The sequence below is a fragment of the Dendropsophus ebraccatus genome, unplaced genomic scaffold (genome assembly GCF_027789765.1).
Source record: "Dendropsophus ebraccatus isolate aDenEbr1 unplaced genomic scaffold, aDenEbr1.pat pat_scaffold_1274_ctg1, whole genome shotgun sequence".
NCBI classification, from domain to species: Eukaryota; Metazoa; Chordata; class Amphibia; order Anura; family Hylidae; genus Dendropsophus; species Dendropsophus ebraccatus.
In genome coordinates, this window is record NW_027208692.1 from 33,227 (window position 1) to 49,112 (window position 15,886).

At 49.8% G+C, this 15,886-nt stretch overlaps 1 protein-coding gene across 1 annotated transcript; it reads left to right on the forward strand.

Annotated features, from left to right (window-relative positions):
* Positions 1 to 13,459: 13,459 nt before the first annotated feature.
* On the forward strand, positions 13,460 to 14,008 carry C1QL2 (complement C1q like 2; the record flags this gene model as incomplete). The annotated part of the gene is made up of 1 exon (XM_069955794.1): positions 13,460 to 14,008. A coding segment is annotated over exon 1 (549 nt), but the record flags the coding sequence as incomplete, so codon positions are not given.
* Between the last annotated feature and the right edge of the window lie 1,878 nt (positions 14,009 to 15,886).

Below are 15,886 nucleotides of genomic sequence, written 5' to 3' on the forward strand. Positions count from 1 at the left end.
CACTGTGTGTGATAGGAGATTAGAGTGTGAGCTTCTGGGGTCAGGGATGATGGGAGTGATGATACATTGTGTGTGATAGGAGATTAGAGTGTGAGCTTCTGGGGTCAGGGATGATGGGAGTGATGATACAGTGTGTGTGATAGGAGATTAGAGTGTGAGCTTCTGGGGTCAGGGATGATGGGAGTGATGATACATTGTGTGTGATAGGAGATTAGAGTGTGAGCTTCTGGGGTCAGGGATGATGGGAGTGATGATACATTGTGTGTGATAGGAGATTAGAGTGTGAGCTTCTGGGGTCAGGGATGATGGGAGTGATGATACATTGTGTGTGATAGGAGATTAGAGTGTGAGCTCCTGGGGTCAGGGATGATGGGAGTGATGATACAGTGTGTGTGATAGGAGATTAGAGTGTGAGCTTCTGGGGTCAGGGATGATGGGAGTGATGATACATTGTGTGATAGGAGATTAGAGTGTGAGCTCCTGGGGTCAGGGATGATGGGAGTGATGACACATTGTGTGTGATAGGAGATTAGAGTGTGAGCTCCTGGGGTCAGGGATGATGGGAGTGATGATACACTGTGTGTGATAGGAGATTAGAGTGTGAGCTTCTGGGGTCAGGGATGATGGGGGTGATGATACATTGTGTGTGATAGGAGATTAGAGTGTGAGCTCCTGGGGTCAGGGATGATAGGAGTGATGATACATTGTGTGTGATAGGAGATTAGAGTGTGAGCTCCTGGGGTCAGGGATGATGGGAGTGATGACACATTGTGTGTGATAGGAGATTAGAGTGTGAGCTCCTGGGGTCAGGGATGATGGGAGTGATGATACATTGTGTGTGATAGGAGATTAGAGTGTGAGCTTCTGGGGTCAGGGATGATGGGGGTGATGATACATTGTGTGTGATAGGAGATTAGAGTGTCAGCTTCTGGGGTCAGGGATGATGATGGGGGTGATAATACATTGTGTGTGATAGGAGATTAGAGTGTGAGCTCCTGGGGTCAGGGATGATGGGAGTGATGATACATTGTGTGTGATAGGAGATTAGAGTGTGAGCTCCTGGGGTCAGGGATGATGGGAGTGATGATACACTGTGTGCGATAGGAGATTAGAGTGTGAGCTTCTGGGGTCAGGGATGATGGGAGTGATGATACACTGTGTGTGATAGGAGATTAGAGTGTGAGCTCCTGGGGTCAGAGATGATGGGAGTGATGATACACTGTGTGTGATAGGAGATTAGAGTGTGAGCTTCTGGGGTCAGGGATGATGGGAGTGATGATACATTTTGTGATAGGAGATTAGAGTGTCAGCTCCTGGGGTCAGGGATGATGGGAGTGATGATATACTGTGTGTGATAGGAGATTAGAGTGTGAGCTCCTGGGGTCAGGGATGTCGGGAGGGATGATGAGAGTGATGATACACTGTGTGTGATAGGAGATTAGAGTGTGAGCTCCTGGGGTCAGGGATGATGGGAGTGATGATACATTGTATGTGATAGGAGATTAGAGTGTGAGCTCCTGGGGTCAGGGATGATGGGAGTGATACACTAAAGCATATTCTAATATATCCTACTTTTCCATCATTTTGACTTCTCGTGGGGACATTTCCTCCCTGTTTCCAGTCTGTGACGTCTTCCTGTTCTTTTCTTGCAGTGTGCACCATGTTGGGGGGCACTGTGGATGTTGGGGATCCCTGGCAGTACCCCAGTATAATGGACACAAGATGGTGGCGGCAGCTTGTCCATGACGTCCTGCATGTCACTAAGCAGAAGTAACAATAATATTTCAGGGGCTCATAAAATTTCCACGATGGAGAAGGAATCTTTGTATCTTCTTTGACCTTCTTAATTCTCTCGGAGGAGCCTTAATTAAGCTGCGACACGTAGATTAGGACATGAAAGCGAATCCTCCTCAGTTGTTTGCTCTTTAAAGAGCGCTCAGAATCGAGCTCAGCAAAAAGAGACCGAGAATGGTGCTATTCCCGGCGGGGCCCTCGAGGGCCCGGAGCAGGCATCAAACAGCTGAGAATCTGGGGCGGGGGTTGGGGGTGTCGTTTCGGTTCCCTCTACCTCCCCAGGTGATTATCAGCGCACATATGAATGACAGCAACCACTCATCTGGACAAATCCACAGCAATTCATCCATCTCCCTGCACAGGAGAACATGTGAGGAAGTGACAACCGGCGCAGCCTCCTCCGCCACCGCCACACTCCTCTCAGCCTCAGCTCCATGTCACCTCTCACAGACTATCTATAACCAAGTAAGAACAAGACACAACCCAGAAGGTCAAGAGCAAAATCCATCATCCATAATTATCTATAACAGGACCTATCATCCATAATAATCCATAATAGTACCCATCATCCATAAACATCATCCATAATAATCCGTAATAGTACCCATCATCCATAAACAGCATCCATAATAATCCATAATAGTACCCATCATCCATAATAATCAGTAATAGAACCCATCATCCAAAAACATCATCCATAATAGTACACATCATTCATAAATATCATCCATAATAATCTGTTATAGTACCCATCATCCATAATAATCCGTAATAGTACCCCTCATCCATAATAGTACCCATCATCTATAAACATCATCCATAATAATGCATAATAGTACCCATCATCCATAAACATCATCCATAATAATCAGTAATAGAACCCATCATCCATAAACATCATCCATAATAGTACACATCATTCATAAACATCATCCATAATAATCCATTATAGTACCCATCATCCATAATAATCCGTAATAGTATCCATCATCCATAATAATCTGTAATAGTACCCATCATCCATAATAATCAGTAATAGTACCCATCATCCATAATAGTACCCATCATCCATAAACACCATCCATAATAATCCGTAATAGTAGCCATCATCCATATTAGTACCCATCATCCATAATTATCTGTAATAGTACTCATCATTCATAATAGTACCCATCATCTATAAACACCATCCATAATAATCTGTAATAGTACCCATCATCCATAAACATCATCCATAATTATCTGTAATACTATCCATCATCCATAATAGGACCCATCATCCATAATATTCCATAATAGGACCCATCATCCAAATACCTAAAAAGATATTGCACATGTGGGCAGCCGCAGCATTCATTGTCTATGGAGATGCCAACTACAACACTCGACTACCTTCAGCAGCTCACAGAGAAAATGAACGATCATTGAGCAATGTACATGAGCAACTCTGCTCCATTCATAACAAAGACTTAGGGTCCTGTTCTGGATATCACGGGGGTCCCAGCAGTCAGAACTACTCACTATCTTACAGCTGCAGCTATTATGGGGGAGATATACCTAGGTAGTAGAATCCGCAAAAATTCATGTTATACATTCTAATATAAATGTATACACCCCCATATACTCTATCAATATAATAGCCATAAGAGCTAAACATGTTCCACGCCGGTACTGCTTTTAGAGTGGAGACACCATGGTATGACCGCTCTTACAGTACAGACCCCATAGTGTGACCGCTCTTACAGTACAGACCCCATAGTGTGACCGCTCTTACAGTATAGATTCCATAGTGTGACCGCTCTTACAGTATATACTCCATAGTGTGACCGCTCTTACAGTATATACCCCATAGTGTGACCGCTCTTACAGTATATACACCATAGTGTGACCGCTCTTACAGTATATACCCCATAGTGAGACCGCTCTTACAGTATATACCCCATAGTGTGACCGCTCTTACAGTATATACACCATAGTGTGACCGCTCTTACAGTATATACACCATAGTGTGACCGCTCTTACAGTACAGACTCCATAGTGTGACCGCTCTTACAGTACAGACTCCATAGTGTGACCGATCCTACAGTATATACACCATAGTGTGACCGCTCTTACAGTACAGACTCCATAGTGTGACTGCTCTTACAGTATATACACCATAGTGTGACCGCTCTTACAGTATAGACCAGATAGTGTGACCGCTCTTACAGTATATACCCCATAGTGTGACTGCTCTTACAGTATATACACCATAGTGTGACCGCTCTTACAGTATATACACCAAAGTGTGACCGCTCTTACAGTATATACCCCATAGTGTGACCGCTCTTACAGTACAGACCCCATAGTGTGACCGCTCTTACAGTATATACACCATAGTGTGACCGCTCTTACAGTATATACACCATAGTGTGACCGCTCTTACAGTATATACACCATAGTGTGACCGCTCTTACAGTACAGACCCCATAGTGTGACTGCTCTTACAGTACAGACCCCATAGTGTGACCGCTCTTACAGTATATACACCATAGTGTGACCGCTCTTACAGTACAGACTCCATAGTGTGACCGCTCTTACAGTACAGACCCCATAGTGTGACCGCTCTTACAGTACAGACTCCATAGTGTGACCGCTCTTACAGTATATACACCATAGTGTGACCGCTCTTACAGTACAGACTCCATAGTGTGACTGCTCTTACAGTACAGACCCCATAGTGTGACCGCTCTTACAGTATATACACCATAGTGTGACCGCTCTTACAGTACAGACTCCATAGTGTGACCGCTCTTACAGTACAGACCCCATAGTGTGACCGCTCTTACAGTACAGACTCCATAGTGTGACCGCTCTTACAGTACAGACTCCATAGTGTGACCGCTCTTACAGTATATACACCATAGTGTGACCGCTCTTACAGTATATACACCATAGTGTGACCGCTCTTACAGTATATACCCCATAGTGTGACCGCTCTTACAGTATATACACCATAGTGTGACCGCTCTTACAGTATATACACCATAGTGTGACCGCTCTTACAGTATATACCCCATAGTGTGACCGCTCTTACAGTACAGACCCCATAGTGTGACCGCTCTTACAGTATATACACCATAGTGTGACCGCTCTTACAGTATATACACCATAGTGTGACCGCTCTTACAGTACAGACCCCATAGTGTGACCGCTCTTACAGTACAGACCCCATAGTGTGACCGCTCTTACAGTATATACACCATAGTGTGACCGCTCTTACAGTACAGACTCCATAGTGTGACCGCTCTTACAGTACAGACCCCATAATGTGACCGCTCTTACAGTACAGACTCCATAGTGTGACCGCTCTTACAGTACAGACTCCATAGTGTGACCGCTCTTACAGTATATACACCATAGTGTGACCGCTCTTACAGTATATACCCCATAGTGTGACTGCTCTTACAGTATATACACCATAGTGTGACCGTTCTTACAGTATATACCCAATAGTGTGACCGCTCTTACAGTACAGACTCCATAGTGTGACCGCTCTTACAGTATATACACCATAGTATGACCGCTCTTACAGGATATACACCATAGTGTGACCTCTCTTACAGTATAGACTCCATACTGTGACCGCTCTTACAACATATACACCATAGTGTGACCGCTCTTACAGTACAGACTCCATAGTGTGACCGCTCTTACAGTACAGACTCCATAGTGTGACCGCTCTTACAGTATAGACCCCATAGTGTGACCGCTCTTACAGTACAGACTCCATAGTGTGACCGCTCTTACAGTACAGACTCCATAGTGTGACCGCTCTTACAGTATAGACTCCATAGTGTGACCGCTCTTACAGTATATAGACCATAGTGTGACCGCTCTTACAGGATAGACTCCATAGTGTGACCGCTCTTACAGTATATATACCATAGTGTGACCGCTCTTACAGTATATACACCATAGTGTGACCGCTCTTACAGTATATACCCCATAGTGTGACCGCTCTTACAGGATGGACTCCATAGTGTGACCGCTCTTACAATATATACACCATATTGTGACCGCTCTTACAGTATATACACCATAGTGTGACCGCTCTTACAGGATATACACCATAGTGTGACCTCTCTTACAGTATATACACCATAGTGTGACCCCTCTTACAGCAGAGACTCCATAGTGTGACCGCTCTCACAGTATATACACCATAGTGTGACCGCTCTTACAGTACAGACTCCATAGTGTGACCGCTCTTACAGTACAGACTCCATAGTGTGACCGCTCTTACAGTATAGACTCCATAGTGTGACCGCTCTCACAGTATATACACCATAGTGTGACCGCTCTTACAGTACAGACCCCATAGTGTGACCGCTCTTACAGTATATACCCCATAGTGTGACCGCTCTTACAGTATATACACCATACTGTGACCGCTCTTACAGTATATACCCCATAGTGTGACCGCTCTTACAGTACAGACTCCATAGTGTGACCGCTCTTACAATATATACACCATACTGTGACCGCTCTTACAGTATATACCCCATAGTGTGACCGCTCTTACAGTACAGACTCCATACTGTGACCGCTCTTACAACATATACACCATAGTCTGACCGCTCTTACAGTACAGACTCCATAGTGTGACCGCTCTTACAGTACAGACTCCATAGTGTGACCGCTCTTACAGTATAGACCCCATAGTGTGACCGCTCTTACAGTACAGACTCCATAGTGTGACCGCTCTTACAGTATAGACTCCATAGTGTGACCGCTCTTACAGTATAGACTCCATAGTGTGACCGCTCTTACAGTATAGACTCCATAGTGTGACCGCTCTTACAGTATATACACCATAGTGTGACCGCTCTTACAGGATATACACCATAGTGTGACCTCTCTTACAGTATAGACTCCATACTGTGACCGCTCTTACAACATATACACCATAGTGTGACCGCTCTTACAGTACAGACTCCATAGTGTGACCGCTCTTACAGTACAGACTCCATAGTGTGACCGCTCTTACAGTACAGACTCCATAGTGTGACCGCTCTTACAGTATAGACCCCATAGTGTGACCGCTCTTATAGTTCAGACTCCATAGTGTGACCGCTCTTACAGTATAGACTCCATAGTGTGACCGCTCTTACAGTATATAGACCATAGTGTGACCGCTCTTACAGTACAGACTCCATAGTGTGACCGCTCTTACAGGATAGACTCCATAGTGTGACCGCTCTTACAATATATACACCATAGTGTGACCGCTCTTACAGGATAGACTCCATAGTGTGACCGCTCTTACAGTATATACACCATAGTGTGACCGCTCTTACAATATATACATCATAGTGTGACCGCTCTTACAGTATATACCCCATAGTGTGACCGCTCTAACAGTATAGACTCCATAATGTGACCGCTCTTACAGTATAGACTCCATAGTGTGACTGCTCTTACAGTACAGACTCCATAGTGTGACCGCTCTTACAGTATAGACTCCATAGTGTGACCGCTCTTACAGTACAGACTCCATAGTGTGACCGCTCTTACAGTACAGACTCCATAGTGTGACCGCTCTTACAGTACAGACTCCATAGTGTGACCGCTCTTACAGTATAGACCCCATAGTGTGACCGCTCTTACAGTACAGACTCCATAGTGTGACCGCTCTTACAGTATAGACTCCATAGTGTGACCGCTCTTACAGTATATACACCATAGTGTGACCGCTCTTACAGGATATACACCATAGTGTGACCTCTCTTACAGTATAGACTCCATACTGTGACCGCTCTTACAACATATACACCATAGTGTGACCGCTCTTACAGTACAGACTCCATAGTGTGACCGCTCTTACAGTACAGACTCCATATTGTGACCGCTCTTACAGTACAGACTCCATAGTGTGACCGCTCTTACAGTATAGACCCCATAGTGTGACCGCTCTTACAGTATATACACCATAGTGTGACCGCTCTTACAGTACAGACTCTATAGTGTGACCGCTCTTACAGGATATACACCATAGTGTGACCTCTCTTACAGTATAGACTCCATACTGTGACCGCTCTTACAACATATACACCATAGTGTGACCGCTCTTACAGTACAGACTCCATAGTGTGACCGCTCTTACAGTACAGACTCCATAGTGTGACCGCTCTTACAGTACAGACTCCATAGTGTGACCGCTCTTACAGTATAGACCCCATAGTGTGACCGCTCTTACAGTATATACCCCATAGTGTGACCGCTCTTACAGTACAGACTCCATAGTGTGACCGCTCTTACAGGATAGACTCCATAGTGTGACCGCTCTTACAATATATACACCATAGTGTGACCGCTCTTACAGGATAGACTCCATAGTGTGACCGCTCTTACAGTATATACACCATAGTGTGACCGCTCTTACAATATATACATCATAGTGTGACCGCTCTTACAGTATATACCCCATAGTGTGACCGCTCTAACAGTATAGACTCCATAGTGCGACCGCTCTTACAGTATAGACTCCATAGTGTGACCGCTCTTACAGTACAGACTCCATAGTGTGACCGCTCTTACAGTATATACCCCATAGTGTGACCGCTCTTACAGTATAGACCCCATAGTGTGACCGCTCTTACAGTATATACGCCATAGTGTGACTGCTCTTACAGTATATACACCATAGTGTGACTGCTCTTACAGTATATACACCATAGTGTGACCGCTCTCACAGTATATACACCATAGTGTGACCGCTCTTACAGTACAGACTCCATAGTGTGACCGCTCTTACAGTACAGACTCCATAGTGTGACCGCTCTTACAGTATAGACTCCATAGTGTGACCGCTCTCACAGTATATACACCATAGTGTGACTGCTCTTACAGTATATACACCATAGTGTGACCGTTCTTACAGTATATACCCCATAGTGTGACCGCTCTTACAGGACAGACTCCATAGTGTGACCGCTCTTACAGTATATACACCATAGTATGACCGCTCTTACAGGATATACACCATAGTGTGACCTCTCTTACAGTATAGACTCCATACTGTGACCGCTCTTACAACATATACACCATAGTGTGACCGCTCTTACAGTACAGACTCCATAGTGTGACCGCTCTTACAGTACAGACTCCATAGTGTGACCGCTCTTACAGTATAGACCCCATAGTGTGACCGCTCTTACAGTACAGACTCCATAGTGTGACCGCTCTTACAGTACAGACTCCATAGTGTGACCGCTCTTACAGTATAGACTCCATAGTGTGACCGCTCTTACAGTATATAGACCATAGTGTGACCGCTCTTACAGGATAGACTCCATAGTGTGACCGCTCTTACAGGATAGACTCCATAGTGTGACCGCTCTTACAATATATACACCATAGTGTGACCGCTCTTACAGTATATACACCATAGTGTGACCGCTCTTACAGGATATACACCATAGTGTGACCTCTCTTACAGTATATACACCATAGTGTGACCCCTCTTACAGCAGAGACTCCATAGTGTGACCGCTCTCACAGTATATACACCATAGTGTGACCGCTCTTACAGTACAGACTCCATAGTGTGACCGCTCTTACAGTATAGACTCCATAGTGTGACCGCTCTCACAGTATATACACCATAGTGTGACCGCTCTTACAGTACAGACCCCATAGTGTGACCGCTCTTACAGTATATACCCCATAGTGTGACCGCTCTTACAGTATATACACCATACTGTGACCGCTCTTACAGTATATACCCCATAGTGTGACCGCTCTTACAGTACAGACTCCATAGTGTGACCGCTCTTACAGTATATACACCATAGTATGACCGCTCTTACAGGATATACACCATAGTGTGACCTCTCTTACAGTATAGACTCCATACTGTGACCGCTCTTACAACATATACACCATAGTCTGACCGCTCTTACAGTACAGACTCCATAGTGTGACCGCTCTTACAGTACAGACTCCATAGTGTGACCGCTCTTACAGTACAGACTCCATAGTGTGACCGCTCTTACAGTATAGACCCCATAGTTTGACCGCTCTTACAGTACAGACTCCATAGTGTGACCGCTCTTACAGTATATACACCATAGTGTGACCGCTCTTACAGGATATACACCATAGTGTGACCTCTCTTACAGTATAGACTCCATACTGTGACCGCTCTTACAACATATACACCATAGTGTGACCGCTCTTACAGTACAGACTCCATAGTGTGACCACTCTTACAGTACAGACTGCATAGTGTGACCGCTCTTACAGTACAGACTCCATAGTGTGACCGCTCTTACAGTATAGACCCCATAGTGTGACCGCTCTTACAGTATAGACTCCATAGTGTGACCGCTCTTACAGTATATACACCATAGTGTGACCGCTCTTACAGGATATACACCATAGTGTGACCTCTCTTACAGTATAGACTCCATACTGTGACCGCTCTTACAACATATACACCATAGTGTGACCGCTCTTACAGTACAGACTCCATAGTGTGACCGCTCTTACAGTACAGACTCCATAGTGTGACCGCTCTTACAGTACAGACTTCATAGTGTGACCGCTCTTACAGTATAGACCCCATAGTGTGACCGCTCTTACAGTACAGACTCCATAGTGTGACCGCTCTTACAGTATATAGACCATAGTGTGACCGCTCTTACAGTACAGACTCCATAGTGTGACCGCTCTTACAGTACAGACTCCATAGTGTGACCGCTCTTACAGTATAGACCCCATAGTGTGACCGCTCTTACAGTACAGACTCCATAGTGTGACCGCTCTTACAGTATATAGACCATAGTGTGACCGCTCTTACAGTACAGACTCCATAGTGTGACCGCTCTTACAGGATAGACTCCATAGTGTGACCGCTCTTACAGTACAGACTCCATAGTGTGACCGCTCTTACAGTATATACACCATAGTGTGACCGCTCTTACAATATATACACCATAGTGTGACCGCTCTTACAGGATAGACTCCATAGTGTGACCGCTCTTACAGTATATACACCATAGTGTGACCGCTCTTACAATATATACATCATAGTGTGACCGCTCTTACAGTATATACCCCATAGTGTGACCGCTCTTACAGTATAGACTCCATAGTGTGACTGCTCTTACAGTACAGACCCCATAGTGTGACCGCTCTTACAGTATAGACTCCATAGTGTGACGCTCTTACAGTACAGACTCCATAGTGTGACCGCTCTTACAGTATATACGCCATAGTGTGACTGCTCTTACAGTATATACACCATAGTGTGACCGCTCTTACAGTATAGACTCCGTAGTGTGACTGCTCTTATAGTACAGACTCCATAGAGTGACCGCTCTTACAGTATAGACTCCATAGTGTGACCGCTCTTACAGTACAGACCCCATAGTGTGACCGCTCTTACAGTATATACACCATAGTGTGACCGCTCTTACAGTATATACACCATAGTGTGACCGCTCTTACAGTATATACACCATAGTGTGACCGCTCTTACAGTACAGACTCCATAGTGTGACCGCTCTTACAGTACAGACTCCATAGTGTGACCGCTCTTATAGTATATACACCATAGTGTGACCGCTCTTATAGTATATACACCATAGTGTGACCGCTCTTACAGTATATACACCATAGTGTGACCGCTCTTATAGTATATACACCATAGTGTGACCGCTCTTACAGTACAGACTCCGTAGTGTGACCGCTCTTACAGTATATACACCATAGTGTGACCGCTCTTACAGTATATACACCATAGTGTGACCGCTCTTACAGTATATACACCATAGTGTGACTGCTCTTACAGTATAGACTCCATAGTGTGACCGCTCTTACAGGATAGACTCCATAGTGTGACCGCTCTTACAATAGAGGCTCCATAGTGTGACCGCTCTTACAGTATATACCCCATAGTGTGACCGCTCTTACAGTATATACCCCATAGTGTGACCGCTCTTACAGTATATACCCCATAGTGTGACCGCTCTTACAGTATTGACTCCATATACTATGTCCCCTTCTCCTATATACTATGCCCCCCCTTCTCCTATATACTTTGACCCCCCTTCTCCTATATACTATGCCTCCCCTTCTCCTATATACTATGTCCGTTCTTCTCCTATATACTATGCTTCCATTCTCCTATATACTATGCCCCCCCTTCTCCTATATACTATGTCCCCCCTTCACCTATATACTGTGACCCCCTTATCCTATATACTATGTCCCCCCCTTCTATATACTCTGACCCCCCCTTTCCCAATATACTATGCCCCCCTTCTTCTATATATACTATGACCCCCTCCTCCTATATACTATGTCCCCTTCTTCTCCTATATACCATGACCCCCCTCCTCCTATATACTATCACCCCCTTCTCCTATATACTATGCCTCCCCTTCTCCTATATACTATGAGACCCCCCCATTCTCCTATATACTATGTCCCCTTTCTCCTATATAATATGCCCCCTTCTCCTATATACCATGACCCCCCTCCTCCTATATACTATCACCCCCTTCTCCTATATACTATGCCCCCCTTCTCCTATATACTATGAGACCCCCCCTTCTCCTATATACTATGTCCCCTTTCTCCTATATAATATGACCCCCTTCTTCTATATACTATGCCCCCCCTTCTCCTATATACTATGTCCACCTTCTCCTATATACTATGTCCACCTTCTCCTATATACTATGCCCCCCCTTCTCCTATATACTATGACCCCCAATCTCCTATATACTATGCCCCCCCTTCTCCTATATACTATGCCATGTCCCCGGACCCCCCTCCTCTATGTCCCCGGACCCCCCTCCTCTATGTCCCCGGACCCCCCTCCTCTATGTCCCCGGACCCCCCTCCTCTGACCCCCCCGCCATGTCCCCGGACCCCCCTCCTCTATGTCCCCGGACCCCCCTCCTCTGACCCCCCCTCCTCTATGTCTCCGGACCCCCCTCCTCTATGTCCCCGGACCCCCCTCCTCTGACCCCCTCCTCTATGTCCCCGGACCCCCCTCCTCTGACCCCCTCCTCTATGTCCCCGGACCCCCCTCCTCTGACCCCCTCCTCTATGTCCCCGGACCCCCCCTCCTCTGACCCCCCTCCTCTATGTCCCCGGACCCCCCTCCTCTATGTCCCCGGACCCCCCTCCTCTATGTCCCCGGACCCCCCTCCTCTGACCCCCTCCTCTATGTCCCCGGACCCCCCTCCTCTATGTCCCCGGACCCCCCTCCTCTGACCCCCCCCCCCCCCCGCCATGTCCCCGGACCCCCCTCCTCTGACCCCCTCCTCTATGTCCCCGGACCCCCCTCCTCTGACCCCCTCCTCTATGTCCCCGGACCCCCCTCCTCTGACCCCCTCCTCTATGTCCCCGGACCCCCCTCCTCTGACCCCCTCCTCTATGTCCCCGGACCCCCCTCCTCTGACCCCCTCCTCTATGTTCCCGGACCCCCCTCCTCTGCCCCCCGGTGTCTGGGGGTGTTCCTCCGCCACCTGTCGCCCGTGCAGTCTCCTCCCCGCCGTCACTCCCCCGGTCCCGGGCTCGGCGCTCACTTCTCCGTCCTCCTCGTCCGCAGCGGCCGCTCCTCACCCTGGTGCCCCGCCGGCGGGTGGTGCTGGTTGCCCTCGGGGTGGCCATGCTGCTGGTCGTGGTGATCGTCATCCCGCTGCTGGCGCTGCCCCCGCCCGGTGCCGGACACTACGAGATGCTGGGCACCTGCCGGATGATCTGTGACCCGTACACCGGCCACCCCCCCAGCTCCCCGGGAGAAGCTCTGCAGGACCTCAGCGGGGCCCCTCCGCCCTTCATCCAGGGACCCAAGGGGGATCCAGGCAGGGCAGGCAAACCGGGACCGCGGGGACCCCCCGGGGAGCCGGGACCCCCAGGACCACGGGGTCCCCCGGGAGAGCGAGGGGAGCCGGGCAGAGTGGCGGGCACCGGGGCTGCCGTGTCCCCCGTCCTCCCCGGGCCCCGCATCGCCTTCTATGTCGGGCTGAAGAGTCCGCACGAGGGCTACGAGCTCCTCAAGTTCGACGATGTAGTAACTAATGTCGGGAACCACTACGACCCGAGCACCGGCAAATTCACCTGCCAGGTCCCGGGCATCTACTACTTCACCTACCACATCCTGATGCGGGGCGGCGACGGGACCAGCATGTGGGCGGACCTGTGCAAGAACGGCCAGGTGAGGAACCGGGGGAGCGGGAGGAAGAGGAGCCGGGGGAGCGGGGGAGCGGGAGGAAGAGGAGCCGGGGGAGCGGGGAGGAAGGGGAGCAGGTGAGGAACCGGGGGAGCGGGAGGAAGAGGAACCGGGGGAGCGGGGAGGAAGGGGAGCAGGTGAGGAACCGGGGGAGCGGGGAGGAAGAGGAGCCGGGGGAGCGGGGAGGAAGGGGAGCAGGTGAGGAACCGGGGGAGCGGGGAGGAAGAGGAGCAGGTGAGGAGCCGGGGGAGCGGGGAGGAAGAGGAACAGGTGAGGAGCCGGGGGAGCGGGGAGGAAGAGGAGCCGGGGGAGCGGGGAGGAAGGGGAGCAGGTGAGGAACCGGGGGAGCGGGAGGAAGAGGAGCCGGGGGAGCGGGGAGGAAGGGGAGCAGGTGAGGAACCGGGGGAGCAACCGGGGGAGCGGGAGGAAGAGGAACCGGGGGAGCGGGGAGCAACCGGGGAAGCGGGGAGGAAGAGGAGCAGGTGAGGAACCGGGGGAGCGGGAGGAAGAGGAGCCGGGGGAGCGGGGAGGAAGGGGAGCAGGTGAGGAACCGGGGGAGCAACCGGGGGAGCGGGAGGAAGAGGAACCGGGGGAGCGGGGAGCAACCGGGGAAGCGGGGAGGAAGAGGAGCCGGGGGAGCGGGGAGGAAGGGGAGCAGGTGAGGAACCGGGGGAGCAACCGGGGGAGCGGGAGGAAGAGGAACCGGGGGAGCGGGAGGAAGAGGAGCAGGTGAGGAGCCGGGGGAGCGGGGAGGAAGAGGAACAGGTGAGGAACCGGAGGAGCGGGGAGCAACCGGGGGAGCGGGGAGGAAGAGGAGCAGGTGAGAAACCGGGGGAACGAAAAGCAGGTGAGGAGCTAGGAGTAGATAACGAACCAGGGAATGGTTGAGTAATGGGGAATCTGGTGAGGACCCGGGGGTGCAGGTGAGGAGGTAAGATACCGAAGGGAGTGACATGAAAAATCAGGTGAGGAGCAGGGGGAAGAGGGAGAGGAACCGGGGGTGCAGGTGAGAAGCAGGGGGAGAGGGAGAGGAACCGGGGGTGCAGGTGAGAAGCAGGGGGGAGAGGGAGAGGAACCGGGGGTGCAGGTGAGGAGCAGGGGGGAGAGGGAGAGGAACCGGGGGTGCAGGTGAGAAGCAGGGGGGAGAGGGAGAGGAACCGGGGGTGCAGGTGAGAAGCAGGGGGAGAGGGAGAGGAACCGGGGGTGCAGGTGAGGAGCAGGGGGGAGAGGGAGAGGAACCGGGGGTGCAGGTGAGAAGCAGGGGGAAGAGGGAGAGGAACCGGGGGTGCAGGTGAGAAGCAGGGGGAGAGAGGGAGAGGAACCGGGGGTGCAGGTGAGGAGCAGGGGGGAGAGGGAGAGGAACCGGTGGGTGCAGGTGAGAAGCAGGGGGGAGGGGGAGAGGAACCGGGGGTGCAGGTGAGAAGCAGGGGGAGAGGGAGAGGAACGGGGGGAGCAGGTGAGAAGCAGGGGGAGAGGGAGAGGAACCGGGGAGCAGGTGAGAAGCAGGGGGAAGAGGAAGAGGAACCGGGGGGGGGGGGGGGAGAGGGAGAGGAACCGGGGGTGCAGGTGAGAAGCAGGGGGAGAGGGAGAGGAACCGGGGGTGCAGGTGAGGAACCGAGAGCAAGGAAGGTAGGGGAGCTGGTGGGGAACCGTGGGAGGTTGTGAAGTACCGATGTGGAGAGGGTGAGGAACCACGGAAGGAGGAGAAGGACCGGGATAGAGGTGAGGAACCTAACCAAGCAGGAAAGGAACCGAAGGGAAGAGGATGAGGAAACTGGGCAGGGTGCCGGTCAGGATCCGGAAAACACATGAGAAATTGGGGATAGAAGGCGAGGAGCAGCTGTACAGGTGAGGAGCCGAGTC